We start from the raw sequence: 15,829 nt of genomic DNA, 5'->3' as shown, positions 1-15,829 counted from the left end.
GATATTCAATTTGGGTTACTGACAAGTTTTAAGTATAAGGTTGGGCTTGGCAATTGTATTGCCAATAGTCAGAGCATAAATTTTTATTCGCTTATACTTTCTGACAAATTACTCCCTTCCTGAGTCACCATTTTGTTTATTGCCAGTTTGCCAAATGGCAGGCCAGTAGACTCGATGTTGTGTCCCCTTTGTGCCTTTCTTCTTGGTTTGGCTAGGAGATAAAAGCGGTCTATAAAATTCTCTTTCATATTGTGGAATATCGTCTGCTGATATCTCTTGATATTAGGATAAAGGACAGAGGAACTTGGACGTCTAGAACAGACGAGAGCAGGACATGACCAGCATTTTTACTCGTCTAATAATCTTTTTGTTGGTTCAACTCTCTATTTATAACTCTGTATTGATCTCTTTATCTCGTTATAATTTGTGGAACTTTCCCAGATTACAAGATAACAAATACTTGATTCCTGGGAAGTTAAAATGATTAGATACATTACACGCCTTCCAGGTTAAGTATATAGATTGATACATACATCGGGGTTATAAAACACCAGTAGCCATTTGTTTCTATATGAAATGATATAGGTCAACTTTTCCAAATCTCAATAGAAGGGCATCACTTATACACAAGCACAAGTAAGTTGCACATTTTTGTATATTCTTTTGGAAGTACAATAGGAAAATGATATGATAACAATGTTAGAGAATCAAGTAGGAGAAACCAGTACAATATTCTAACCTTAAAGATATATTCTAGGCTACCAAACAATGTTAATGCATATGGGTTTTTGCTTCGTTAATTTGTATTGTGTTTGCGTGCTCAAACATTTATAGATTTTGCACAAAAATAAATGTATTGCATTATGATGTGCTTCTAGTTCTTAACCATGCATGCCTAAAAGAGTAAACGTGTATAGCATATTAATAAGGATGAAATGCATTATTGGTGCTCATTGAGTATGATGAAAATAAAACCTTGATAAACAAAAATGGTATAAGCACATTCGTGTCCTTTTTCCTTTTTAGCTAAGATTCTGTACAATGACACTTTTGAAGATAATGTCTACTATGTAAATTGTTTACTTACACAACAAAAGCATTTTATTTAAAAAAAACAATGTTATCCTTTATTTCATTGTCTTACTTTGTTTATTTTTTATTTTACTGCTTTAACCCCTTAAGGACCAAACTTCTGGAATAAAATGGAATCATGACGTGTCAGACATGTCATGTGTCCTTAAGGGGTTAAGTAGCGGTAGCACCCTGTTGCTATTGATGAAATTTTGAGTCGGTAAACAACTGCTATTTGATTCGAGTAGCAATAGGTACTTGAGTGGCAGCTGGTTGAAAAAAAGGACTAGTGTTAACATGGAAACGAGTTTATAAAACCTTTTTTTTTTTTCCCTCAGGGTTATGTCACCTTCGCACCATAAAGCTTTTGAAACCTGTTTAGCCTGCACAGCATAACATTTGCAGCACTATAAAACAGAACTTTGACATTTGTTATGTTAGTGTCCCTTTTAATGTGTTGGGATTCTATATTTAAATATTTTTCTGTAATGATTAAATGTCTGATCTGCAATTGTGTAATACGTATCCATATATGTAGTAAAATAGGGCCCTCTAGCAGATTCATTTGTTGTTGCACCTGGGTGATAATCTGACAGCATTAATATCGTCTGTTATATTTATTTAAACTACGTGTCAGTTAGGTGACTGAAACAATGCACATTAAAGAATAATCATTGGAATACCGCGACTTCGTGGGATGAAACACTTGCTTAATTATTCAGGAAGGATGCAACACATAGAAAAGAGAAGGTTATGCTTACATAGCAATGTGACGGTAATCACCATGACCAGGAGCTTCAGACAGACTATTTATGTAAATCCCTGGATTCTTCTCATATTTTAGTCACCCTGTGCCCATTATAGGTGCAGGATGTGTGCAAAATATTTAGCATTTAGTGTTAAATGTTTTGCCTGCTCTCCTGTACTGCTGAGGATTGCTATCAACTAGGTGGATTTGGCTATGTAGCCTGTATAGCGCCCTCTGTTGGTAGCAACAGCAATATGCACTAACTGAATAGTAAGGCTGGTTATTTTGCATATTCAGGTAGACTTGCTTATTGATAATTCTGCAGGCAGAGGAGATATTTCGTGTTAAATATTGTCTTCCCCATCCCTTTTTTAAATGTGTAATTGTGTTATAATAAGTTGCTGTATGTTGTCTGCTATGATTTGGTTACTTGTATTTTATTGAAGTTGTCACAGCAATGTGTAATGAACATATGGGCATGTTAGTTCCTGTGTGGATTTTTAGGGATTGCAGTAACAAAGTCTTGAGACCTGTTGGCTGGCTGCACAATCCCTCTAGCCCTGGGATAAATCAAGAGAGCTAGACCTGAGAGCCGCAAGTGCCTTTGGCACTAGAAATCACATTACAGGCAGAAGTGGATATCTGCCTGGAGAAAGGGCTGCAGTGGAATAGATAGAGGGGACGATCCCTGCCAATAAGTGCATGAATGCTGAAAAGGTAAAGAGTGAAAGTGCTGGTGCATTGGAAACTGAGCTGGGTGTGTAAAACAGAAATTCTGAATAAAATTCTGGAAGAAGGGCTGCAGCAGAATAGGCAGAGCGGATGATCCCTGCCTGCAAGAAAGGCTGCAGCGGAATATGCAGAGGGGACGATCCTTGCCTGGAAGAAGGGTTGCAGCGGAATAGGCAGAGGTGATGGTACCTGCCTGAAAGGAGAGCTGCAGCCTGGTCCAGTGGAAGAGCTCCAGAGAAACCCCATTCAAGCTTCGGTGACTGAGGTTGAAGGGTTCCAAGGTCCCCTGCAAGCAGCTTGGAAGCGGACTGGGTGGAGGTACTCAGACGAAGTACTGGAGCTCTGACACAACCAATTGTGAATTAAAGACAAATGCTAAAGAAATGGTATGTGGTGATACAGGTAAGGATGTGCATTCATTAATAGGTAGGAATATATTGCAAACCCCCTAACATTAATACTGCTGGAGAAGAGTAATGGCTAATTAGATGTACATATGGTTAACACAGTAGTCATTATAGATTTTAATTATTCAGATATCAACAGGTTCAGCTGGACTAGTAGTATGGCTAAGGGAAAAAGGGTTTTTGAACCTGTAAAAATTATACTTTCATGTCTCAGGCAACATAAGCACTAACTAGAACAGATTATCTGGGTCTTACAAGATAACTTACAAGATAACTTGTAAAATGTTGACCTATTCAAGTAAGTCAACACTCGAGAAATAGTGACCATAGTATGTTATCATTTGAGATTGCCTTAACAAAAAAAAACATTTTTTTATATGGGCCTGACAAATGTGCTTAATTAAAAATAATAATAATTTAAATAGAAAAAGGGAATCTATACAACACTTGACAGGCAGGACCTATGCACGAGCAAAAGCACAAAAAATGAGAAGTCTTTAAACAAATTCTACAAAAGTACATTGCATACCATAGGGAAACAAATAAATAAAAACTAATGTGACTTAGTAAAAGGGTCAGTCAAGAAATACACTTGACTTACAAAAGGGTAATTAGGTGACTAAAATAGAAAATAAAAGGCTTATAGACAAACAGAATAAGACTAACCCCAATAAGTGCATGAATGCTGAAAAGGTAAAGAGTAAAAGTGCTGGTGCATTGGAAACTGAACTGGGTGTGTAAAACAGAAATTATAAATATAATTATTTCATGAATACATAGCAAATGAGAATATATGGCTGTAGATTTGTATATCCTTGTTACAAAACAAAAGGCTTACAGCAAACAGGTTAATACAGGATAATGTACTACAGCAAATAAAAAAGTTATTGTAAACATACCACCGGGGCCAGATGGTATGCACCCACAAGTACTTAAGTATCCATAAGAAATATGTATTTAATCTTTCAGAAATCATACCAGAGGACGTGAGAAAAGCAGATGTGGTGTCTTTGTTTAAAAAGGGTTCAGCTCGAAAACTAGAGACCTGTGAGTTTGACATCTGTGGTTGGGAAACTAACTTACCGTATGTTTCCATATAAGACTATGTTTTTTTCTTAATAGTTTTAGTCTGAAATTGGGGGTCATCTTATACACAGAATGTCACTGCAGGGGTTAAAACAGCCAACCCAGCTAGTCGCATGTTGCTGGAGCTCCTTCAAAAATCGAATTATTAAGCCAAATACCTACGGTACTTACTCAGCACAACTTGGGCACAAAACTTGGCAACTCACTGACAGAACACTCATCTGACTGTTGAATTCACTACTGCCAGGTTCTCACAGGCATAGGATGTGTTCTACACCTCTGCAGCCTGCTGACTTACTTAAAGCAGAGGAGACTCTACTCTGTGAATTTGATCGATTGTGTGTGAGGGTCTTGGAGAGCTCACTCAACTGTATGCTTTCTTGCATCAGTCTGGACCACGCCCAGAGTGCAGAGGGTAATTGTAAATGTAAAAAAATCAAATTGGACAAAAGTGGTAAGTGGCTCAGGGATCTGTCCTGGTTCCACTTCTGTTTAGCTGTTTATAAATTATCTTGAAGTGGATATTGAAAGTAAGGTGTCAGTGTTTCCAGTGACACAAAATTAGGTAAGAAAGTATTGTCTAAACATAGTACAACTTCACTAAAAACCTGGGCAAACATTTGCTTGGGCCCCCTGGATCAAGGTCCCCCCCCCCCCCCCACTCCCTGGCATGCAATCAAGCGCTGAGGCGGACGTAGAGAGGGCTCTAATGCATGAATTATTTTGGACAAGGGGGGACAAAAGGTAGATCCCCATCTGTCGTGCAACTCCACTTTGGCAGCTGGGGCTCTACAATTTTCCTGTGCATGCAGGGTTGTATTTAGCACTCAGCAGTGTTTGTGTTTTTGAATGAAGTATGTTTGCGTGAATAAAGGGGTCTGTTTGTATGTGGAAATGGCATTTGAACGCAAGCATGCATTTATGTGTAGTGTTGGTTTTTAAATGCACAGGTGTGTTTATATATAATATTGGTGTTTAACAAAGTGTGCATTTGTGCGTAGTGTTGGCGTCTGAATGCCGAGATGTATGGACATATACACATGCACTGCCACAAACACACACACACTGTGATACACATACACACAGGTATACACACACACACGCTGAAACACTTGCAGATACACAGATATACACAATAATACAGAGGCAGCTATACAGACACATACACACTGACACACATGCAAACACAACCTGACACACATGCAGACACACAGATCCACACATTGACACACATGCAGATACACTGACACAGATACACACACTGACAACATACAGATACACAGATACATTATCTGACAAATGCAGATACAAACACTGACACACATGCAGATACACACATTGGCTACATAAAGATACACAGATATACACACTGACACACAGATATACACATTCACACCGATACATACACAGGTATACACACTGGCACACACACATACTGACAACATACAGACACACACATACTGACACACACAGACACACACATACTGACACACACACAAACACACTGTGACAGACATACGGACACACACAGACATACATACTGACATACTGGCACACTGACACACTCAGGTATACACACTGACACGCAGATACATACACAGGTATACACACATACTGACAACATACAGATACACATACATACTGACACACCGTGACAGCCATACTGAGACACACCCAGACATACATACTGACACACAGGCACACATACTGAAACACACATACAGACATACTGACACACATACACACACAGACATACTGAAACATACATACATACTGGCACACACACAGACAGACATACTGGCATACACACACAGACACACTGGCACACACACACAAACATACAGGCACCACACAGACAGATATACTAGCACACACACACAAACATACATACCGACACACACACACAGACATACAAACTGACACACACACATACATACAAACTGACACACAGACATACATACTGACACACACACACACAGACAAACTGGCACACAAGGAGACATACAAACTGACACACAGACATACATACTGACACACACACAGACATACAAACTGACACACACACAGACATACAAACTGACACACACACTGACAGTCATACTGGCAAATACACAGACAGACATACTGGCACACACACAGACATACTGGCACACACACAGACAAACATACTGGCACCACACAGACAGATAAACTGGCACACACACAGACAGACATACTGGCACACACACAGACAGATATACTGGCACACACACACACAAACTGGCACACAGACAGACAGACATACTGGCACACACAGGCATACACACACGCGCAAACTTTACACTTTTAAAGACATTCTTCAGTTCCCTACCTTTGCAAGAGGCTACATTTCCTGGGGTGCAGTGTGCTGGCTGGGGTGGTTTGGTGTTGGGGTCTGGCTCTCCGTTCTCAGTCCCCCTCCTCACTGCATCCTGGCTCAGATTCCCACGCAGCTCATCGTCTTTGAGTGGGAGGAAGTGACTCGCGGTCGTCAATTCCTACCATGCAGCCGTTAAGCATGGGGCCCGGTCGCGCTGTTAAAGGGCCACAGCGCTCAACTGGGCACCTGCTGAAACATGTTCACCGGGTTGCCCTAAGTGTATGGGCAAACCGTACACAGTAAAGGAGTTTAAGCATGCGTGGGATAGGCATAAGGTTATCCTAACTATAAGATAAGGCCTGGGACTAATGAAAGTATTTAGAAAACTGGGCAGACTAGATGGGCCGAATGGATCTTATCTGCCATCACATTCTATGTTTCTATGTTGGGCCCCCTTAGCATGCGGGCCCCGGTGCAGCTGCAATACCAGCACCGCGAACCCATTAGGGATTTTTTTTTTTATGCGGGCAGCGGGGCCCATGGGCCCATAACAGCTGCCCTGTTTGCCCCTCGTTAAAGACGGCAATGGGTATGATCCCACATTGAATATGCTGTGCATAGAAAGATATTAAAGAAAGATATTACAGAAATAGGAAAAGTGCAGAGCTAAAAGAATAGTAAGGGGGTAGAAAACATTAGTTACGAACAACGGTTTGAAAAATTGCATTTGTTTTCGTTAGAAAAAAAGCATCTCAGAAGTGATATAATAGCACTTTACAAATATATACAGTGTCGGAACAAACCGCCAGAGGCTAACCTTTTTGCTGTCAGGAATATACAACAGACAATAGGCATTCATTAAGACTGGAAGAAAGCCTTGTTCACTTACAACATAGGTCTTTACAGTAAAATCAATAAAGATGTAGAAACATTTTAACTCAAAAAGGTAGTCCTATCAAATACTTTGGATATTTTCAAAAACATATGATCTGAGCAAACTAAAAAAAGAAAGAGCTGGTGCATAGCTGACTAAATTAAACCAATAAAATTAAAATATAACCTTTATTTTTATTAGTAAAATCTGAATATAAGTGAAGATCAGACAAAAGAAGGTATAAAAACAAGAAAACGTACTAAACTACTTGCCCTTGTGATAGTTCGTATGGCACTGTGAGATATGAACAATGTGAGGCATGAACAATGTCAGGTATGAACAATAAAACAATGTATCAAGCTCTCTGCTAATAGAATAAGTGGTACAAAGTAGCTATTTATGATGATCGAGATGTGAGAGGAAGCAGCTCATATGTAGACATTTGTGAGTGAGGAGTTAGATTCCTCCCTAAATAGGTTTGATATAATGGAGACAGATATAACAGTGCTAGACCTACTGTGCCTTTGAAGTCTGAACCCCCCAACCTTACGAGGAATGTGTACACACAGTGTATCGATCGATCAATTAACAGAGCTCTGTGCTAAAATCACAAGGACTGCAATCTCAATGAGTGTTCTTTCAATAATAGGGATTGTTGAAGCTTAGAATTTGATAAAGACATGTAGAACGCTTATGAGCCTTTTTAAAAAAAAATAAAATAAAAAATAGGCCTACATGTTTTTGTTAAATATTCAAGAGTATAATTAACATGTATGTGGGTTGTTGATCACAGGGGAAATATGATTACCATTAGAGAGTCAAGGAGGTTTTTTCCCCCCTTTATGTGACATAATTGCTCATCACTTCAAATTGGGTACTTTTGCCTTCTTTTGAATCATCAGGATAAAAAGATGTGTATCAAAGGTTGAACTTTGAAGAAATCTAGATTACTTTGTAACTATGTACCTATATAATGAGCAAAGTCTTATGATAAGTGAACCATATATTATTTTAGTAGTTTATTGGGTAAACTTAAAGGGACTCTCCAGTTCCCGGCACTGAAGGTCCCCTCTCCCTCCCACCTCCCAATCCCCGGTTGCTGAAGGGGTGAAAACCCCTTCAGTCACTTACCTGAGACCCCCGCCGATGTCCCTCAGTGGTGGTTTCAGGTCGCCGCCTCTCCTCCTCTTCATTACGTTGGCCGGTGGGCGAGACTGATCCCGCCCGCCGGCCGGCGAGACCTAATGCTCATGCGCGGCAAGTGGCATAGTGTGAGGACGTCCAGCAACGCTGTAGCACAGGTTTTCTGTGCTATGAAGCAGTAAGTGACCTCTTAAGGGTTAAGGGTAGTGGGAGTTGGCACCCAGACCACTCTATGGGCAGACGTGGTCTAGGTGCCTGGAGTGTCCCTTTAATGGATGTATATCTGTGAGAAAACCCCACTCTTTACTAACATATGGATAAAGTTACATTGGAATTCCATTTGGAAGACCATGTCATGTTACACTTCACATAAGCACAGTTTACAAAGGGTTCAAAACAAGTAATAATGCAATCTTTATTTAAAGGGAATACACGGTAAATACACAACACATTATCCACTACATGGTCCTTTTTAAGTGGAATTTACCACTAGAAGTTTCTGCATGTATGAGTTCAGCCATTTTTGTCTCTCCATAGCAGTAAGCATTTTACTTTTCTCTCTGAATGCAGCATCATCAGCTACCACAATATTTCTCTTTTCTAAACCCTCATTGGTTGGCCACGATGGCAGCCATCTTTGGTCAGGTATCCCTTGGCTGTCTGCCAATACTTTTCTAGTTACATCATTGGAACCAAACAAGAGTTGTCTGCTAGCAGATGGAAGGATCAACTTCCTTCCTCTTTCCTCTGCTGGTTCATTGGGTAGGAAGTCAGATGACAACATTTTGAGGCTCCAGTCATGTAATGTAATAGAGGGAAGCTGTTGGCTCCACGAATTTGATCTTGGGAGGAAGGGGTCCAACTGTTTATCATTGAGGGACTCGTCTGACAAGTCTCTTCTCCAAAATCTAAAGTGGGGTAATACATAACAGATTAATCACAAAACTAGATTAAATATTGTAAACAAACATCTATCTATCTATCATTCCCTGCAGACCAAGGTAGCTTTCAGAGGAACATCGTAAAAACAAAAAAACAAAAAACCTTTGCTTGTCCTGAAAATGTGATTCTCTCAAAAATTATGGAAAAAGTTTATCAAACTGTAAGGCGGGGATGGGGGAGGGAGGGGGGGATAACGTTATATACATATTCCTTCCTTTGTGCAATGTCTATAATTTCTGACGTTCTGTATGGGTTAAAATATTATTCTTCTTGGTCCAATTCTAATAACCTTATTAAGCATGTATGCAGTATATATTCAGTATAGCAAGTAGACAACATGTGAGCAGATGACATACAAGTAGAGAAAATGGAAGTAGAGAACATGCCTGTTTTGGTTTCTAATGGATGGAATTATTGCAGCAGAAGACAACACGATACAGTAACCCAGGAGGGCTGTGATTGGAAGGACATATCTTCCAGTAGTTCTTTTTTCCATACCCTGTATGCAAAAGAGAATAATTTACATACCAATTACTTTTCTATAACCTCTTCACATATAATGAGCATCTTACACTAGTAATTATACCTGCGTATCTTTTTACATACTCAATGATTCAGGTTTACATTAAGCTGGCCTGGCAAAAGTTGACAGTAGCCGAAAGAACATTAAAAATACATGATCATGTTCGAGAGAGGTATCTTTCTCAAAATAATCATTGAAACTTTTTTTATTAACAAAGTAAATTGCGTCTTGATAACATGTCAATGTAATATTACAGCATGCATCTAATTTCCTCTACCTAGCTACTGCTTATATATCTATCTCTATCTACACACACACACACACACACACATATATATATATATATTTAATTTAAAAAAAAAATGTAAATAATGTTACTGCCAGCGAAGAAGCTGAAACTGTCTAACTGTTTACATTTATGCTCCAAGTTGGTTAAAATTGTTATTGACATTTTATCCAGCTTTCCTGTATTGTCCTATTTTAAGTCAATTCTCACATATCATAACTTACTAATCAAGGAACTAATCCCATATTGTTAATATTTGATGTTATCGTATGTTAAACGGTCGTTTTATTGTGATGATCTTTTATCGTGTCTCTGTCAAATTGAATTTGTATGTTAACTATTCTTTGTCAAATTCTCCCATTCTATAATTGATGGCCTATATAAATAATAATAATGATAATATTAATAATAATACATTAATTTGTATGCTCAATTTTGGATTACAGACGACTTCTATTCCTATTGTTTGACACGGTTTCTTTGTATAAAGGTGTATAACTTCATAATTCAACCAAATTAACATTTGCTTGTGAGAGGAAGTGAGTATTGAAACTACTCTCTCTAAATTTTGACCTGAATTCCTGCAGTATTAATGATATGATGGTGATAAAAAAATATAATAATAATAATAATAATAATGATAATATTTTATTTTTTATTTTAACTAGGCGCATACAAATATCTACATCTGTTTAAAAAGAGAATATACGTACTTTACTAACTTTACACCTTAATTAAATAAATGGAAGAAAAAAGTATTTCAATTCAATTCTCCAACTTTCCTTCAGTATGAAGCTGAATACAACATTCGGTTTTCTTTTCTACACAAATTGGAAATGTTTAAAGTAAATTGTGATAACATACATATCACAGATCCCCGATTCTACAACACTTCAAAAAAACTAATTCTGTTACTAAAATGTAATATCTGTTTCATCATATCTCACTGTGAGTCAAGGATATCTATTTGTCTCCTGCTACAAAAGCATGGTTTGTTCAGAAAAAAAAAACAACCTAGATTCTTATTATTTTAATTATTTCTACAAACCATTTGCATCAGTCTTTTTTTTAAATGCTAAAGAACCCTGTACAGGTTTTAGCATACTTATTATAATTCAGTAACTAAAAAGTTAGCTACAATATGGTCTATTCATTAAATGCATAGCTCTACTGAGATGTCGTGAAAAAATCTGACTGCCTCTTCGGAGTCAAGACGGCTTTTTTCACATTTTGTGGCAAAATTGGGGTTTGCTTCAAATTAAGTTTTTACTTGTTTTTTGGTCAGCAGCAGCAATATAGATGAGTAAACGGCTTAACTTTAATAGTCTTTTTTCAGTCTATATTATATAAGTATTGCATATTATCATGAAACTATGAGATCACCTGCATAATTTAATGTAAACAAATATATGTATATAAAAAAAAATATACAACTAACCTGTTTGGAAGATTTTTAGGACTGTTTTATAGTTAGAACTAGCAGCTCTTTAGATTGGAACATTTCATTTTAAGCCAATCTTAAAGCAATGAGTAGTAGAAAAATCTATTTTAAGGCCAGTCTTAATATGTTAGATATACTGTACAGATATAAATGTACTGTACAGATTTACTGTACAGATATAAATACCATCCAACATACAATATGAGATTTATACAACACAATATTAAAATCCTAAAGGATATTAAGCTTCAGCTAATTTCACTGTGATTTTAAATATCTCTCTCCATGATGGATGAATAAAAGGAGATATGCAGATAGGCATAAGCTTAAATAGAAATAAAGTGTTAGAATATTTAACAAATAAAGTTGAAGGTAAACCAAATATTACATAACTCTAGAGAATAAGATTGAGAGCCAATCGATGTAATGTGGATATAACATTTGGAAAATATTCCATAACATTCTATTCTTCGAACACAGAATAACATTCTGATCTTGGTTTCTTTTTTTGCGGATTCTATATAAGGAGCAAAGCTAACAAATCAATTGTTTTCTTATTCAATAAATAGCTAAATAAATGGTGGTGAATTTTTCCAAACTGGCTATTGTTTAACATTGTGTTTAAATTCTCCCAAAATATACGACAATATTGGAATACCTAACGTTTTACACTCTTTTTAGTTATTATGATTGTAATAAAAGGCAAGAACACAAAGATATATACAAACAGAGAGAGGGACAGACAGACATACCCCGGAGACACTTGGCACTACACATCAAGTTGTTGTATCTTTAGAACCAATTGGAGAAGAATAATATCTCAAATTCACATACTGTTTATATTTAAGATTATTGCATTTCACAAACAAAAACGACATACTTCATGCAATTATCTTTAATGGAAACATATTTAAATACATTTAATTTACCTGAATGTATATATCTCCTGGCGTGATGGACTGGAAGCTTTCGGATGCCAAGTAGGAGCAGCAATAAATATTTCTTCTGTCTCAGCTACTTGTATTTATATGTAAATATGTTGGGTAAATGACGCAACAGTTATGAGTTCAGATGTACAAAATTGACTCCATCACCTCTGCTCATAAAATCCCAGGGTCCCTTCAATATCTTTTTAATTTTTTTTAAGTTGAGTTGTGGTGTTGAGACATTGGGGGTAGGAAATAGGAGGACAATAGCAGAAGTCTTTATAGGCAGCATTTCTTTTTTTAAGAGATTGCTTGCCTTACAGAAGGTGTAAACCAGACACTTTAATGAATTGAATAATGGCATGCAAAAATTAGGCACGCATACTCCAGAAGCCAAGGGTGCAAGGTTGATGTCAGGATTGAAACAAGACAATCCAATAATGCTAGTTTTAATTCAAAGTCAGCAGAACGTCTTGCGTTCTCCATTTGTTTTCACTCTTCCTGTGGTTTCATGTTTCATTTTCAATATCAAACTCAAGATGTCCAGGAAGTCCTTTGACCCATCGCAACAGGGTTAAGGGTGATCTTGTTAAAAATGCACCAGCAATGAGCTAATTGTTTACAGAGACAACTGTCGATTGCTTGTTAGGGATTTGATGCTTAGAGAAAGTGTGAGTCACTGGCCTTCACAGCACAAAAAATAGATGGCTTTAAAATAAGAAATAAAAATTATGCTTAATCTTGACTTGTCCTGTTATTAGTGAATCAAAGTTTAAAGATAATGAAGTTTTGCTTAGATTGCACAGAGTTTGCTTTGTTTTTTAAAAAATTTTTTTTTACAAGTGTCCAATATATATATATATTTTTCTTACGTGAAAGTGGAATTTACGCACAATCCACATTTTTTAAATGTTTTTCCTTTCCCAATAAGTACATGATTTGCGTCACAGGCTGATTGACTGTTCTGTAATTCAGTCATGTTCTGGGGTTGATTTACTTCCACCTGAAAATCTTTTCTGGGACATTTCTACTTGGGGAAAATTGCACTCTCGGGGTTCATTTAATCTGTTTGCACAGATAACTCCCCCCAAAAATTATACTTGAACTTGGGAAACTGACTTTTAATAAATAGATGCACATTATCAAAGCATCACCACTTACAAAAGCAGGTAGAGGTTGCCACCCAAAATTCGCATGACATAAGCACAAATATTTAGAGTTACTCCAAACACCATGACCTTTTCAGTGAAGAAGTGCTCGTGGTGCAAAGGACATGCACATGCAGCATTTCAGTATAGGGCACTGCACATACAGAGGTGTTTAATCTAATTGTCACAGGTGTTTAAACCTCAGGCATCATCATTAGTGGACTGACTGATATAAATTCTATGCATATATCATTCACAGACCTTCATTCATTGGCTGAGAGTGCCTAGCCAATTAATAAACTTCTGGTTCAAAAACCGGCTTCTACGACTCTGTAGAAGACAGATGCTTGTGCGGTTGGCATTACAGAAGGCTTGGCATTGGCAGGACCTAGGTGAGAGTCAATCTGTTGTAAATCAGTTTGCCACCTTCATGGGGAATGGCTTCAAGTACTCCGGGCATCATAACCAATACAGCAGAATGTAAGGGTTATTATGCTTGAAGTAACCTTTTAGCATTGGGTTAAGAAATTTACAATTATTATAAGATTAATAGAGGCATTCATTTTAATTAATGGGTTGTTTCATGTTAAACATTACACAGTAGAGCTAAAGTTTTTAACTTTTTGTGTTAAACCCAAATGACGTACATTGTATTAGTTTTTTTACCTTACATTCAGTATTAAAATATACACATTGATCTATTCAATTATAACAACATGTACGAGAACTAATTCAGCAAAAGCACTTTCATTGAGTGTGCTGCCACAGTAATTGGTTTCTTGTGGTCAGTTGACAAGGGTCTAACGAGTATGATGCCCATGGAGAGCCATGGAAATAGTATCTGACCAAATTTTGGTTAAGAATCACTGTAATAGAGCATACACATTACATTAAATAATAACCGAGTTATATCAATAACATAAAAATATTTTCACAAGGTTTCATTTTTTTCCCCCATTGTTTAAAGCACTTTATATTTTAAAGTCAATGACGACTATAAATATATAACATTATTTTATATTTTTTAAATGTTTTTATACTTTGCTTATTAAATGTTGAATCATGCTTTCAAAATGCATTTAAACAATTCCCTGGACAACCCTTTCAATACTTCTTTTCAAGGTTTTACCCTCCTTATTTTACTAATTAAATCTGCGTATTATTATAGTTACCATCCGTTACACCGTTTACATTAGAACTAATTGGGGTCATGGATTCAAAGCAATTGTGTCTTTTTTCTGTGTGTTTGCCTAATTCCCTTTGAGTAAGATGAACCCACTGTGGTAAAGTATATATCATTTACAATTGTGAACAGAATAACTAAAGGAGACATGTAATAGCTGTTGAAAGATGTGGTGGAAACCAATAGCAGTCAAACACTAGAGATTCATTCTATTATTATAGAACGTTCTAATTCATTGTGTATGTAATAGAATTTCATAATAATGAAACACTTTATAGATGTGTTACACAATAAAAGTCATAAATATTATTTATTGCTGTTCCGATACCCATAGAGATAGTTAATATGAGAATCTCAGAATTTTTTTATATTTAGAATATAGCTTTATTTAATCTGAAACAGCATGATGCATTTTATATATGTAGAAAGGCCATCAGGCCTATATTTGTGGGAGGAGTAAGTCCCCTACTTAAACTCCCAGCCCCTACTTACCTCTGCCGTTCAGCTGATTGTCTATCCCGATAGCAACCAGCACTTCCGGTCCGAGCTTCCCGCCAAACAGCTTCAGTCTCCTGCAGCAAGAGGTCCAGAGAAATCCTCTGTCTGTTCTGAGGCCCTGCCACCCGGTTTTTCCTTCCGGTCGCGGAACCTGGCTTCTGGTCACGAGACCGGCACGCTCACGTAAGCTAAGTGAGGGAAATAGCGTTCGGCTATTTCCCTCCGTTCGGGCCTAAAAACATAGGGGTAGGCTCCCTTTTTTCCTTTATACATATCCATGCTCGTTTCACGTATTCAGCGTTCGCGCCAAAATGGACGAACGCCCGTTATACTTACGCATCATTTACGCATTCGTACAGCCAAAACTGCCGAACCATTTATAGGCATAACGCTGATATTAATCGTTATATTTCTGTGTTACCGTTTGGTCATACGCACGAACCACGTACCTATCTACTTCCCGTTTGTGCATCTTTAACGTTT

The 15,829-nt window shown here is 37.3% G+C and overlaps 1 protein-coding gene across 1 annotated transcript; it reads right to left on the bottom strand.

Annotated features, from left to right (window-relative positions):
• Positions 1–8,871: 8,871 nt before the first annotated feature.
• Positions 8,872–12,569, bottom strand: PTH2 (parathyroid hormone 2). The gene is made up of 3 exons (XM_063435557.1): positions 12,521–12,569; positions 9,728–9,840; positions 8,872–9,307 (listed from the first exon to the last, which is right to left on the bottom strand). Exons 2-3 carry the CDS (start codon positions 9,835–9,837, stop codon positions 8,872–8,874), a joined length of 546 nt encoding a protein of 181 aa, XP_063291627.1. The 5' UTR covers positions 9,838–9,840; positions 12,521–12,569.
• Between the last annotated feature and the right edge of the window lie 3,260 nt (positions 12,570–15,829).

The sequence above is a fragment of the Pelobates fuscus genome, chromosome 11, assembly GCF_036172605.1.
Source record: "Pelobates fuscus isolate aPelFus1 chromosome 11, aPelFus1.pri, whole genome shotgun sequence".
In the NCBI taxonomy this organism is placed as follows: domain Eukaryota; kingdom Metazoa; phylum Chordata; class Amphibia; order Anura; family Pelobatidae; genus Pelobates; species Pelobates fuscus.
The sequence above is the reverse complement of the archived record's forward strand: the minus strand, read 5'-3'. Positions and strand labels throughout refer to the sequence as shown.

Coding starts and splice junctions, on each gene's coding strand:
- PTH2 (XM_063435557.1), bottom strand. CDS start 9,837: ATGGAAAAAAGAACTACTGGAAGATATGTCCTTCCAATCACAGCCCTC. Junction 9,308..9,727: donor TCCATTAGAAACCAAAACAG/GCATGTTCTCTA, acceptor ACCCCACTTTAG/ATTTTGGAGAAGAGACTTGT.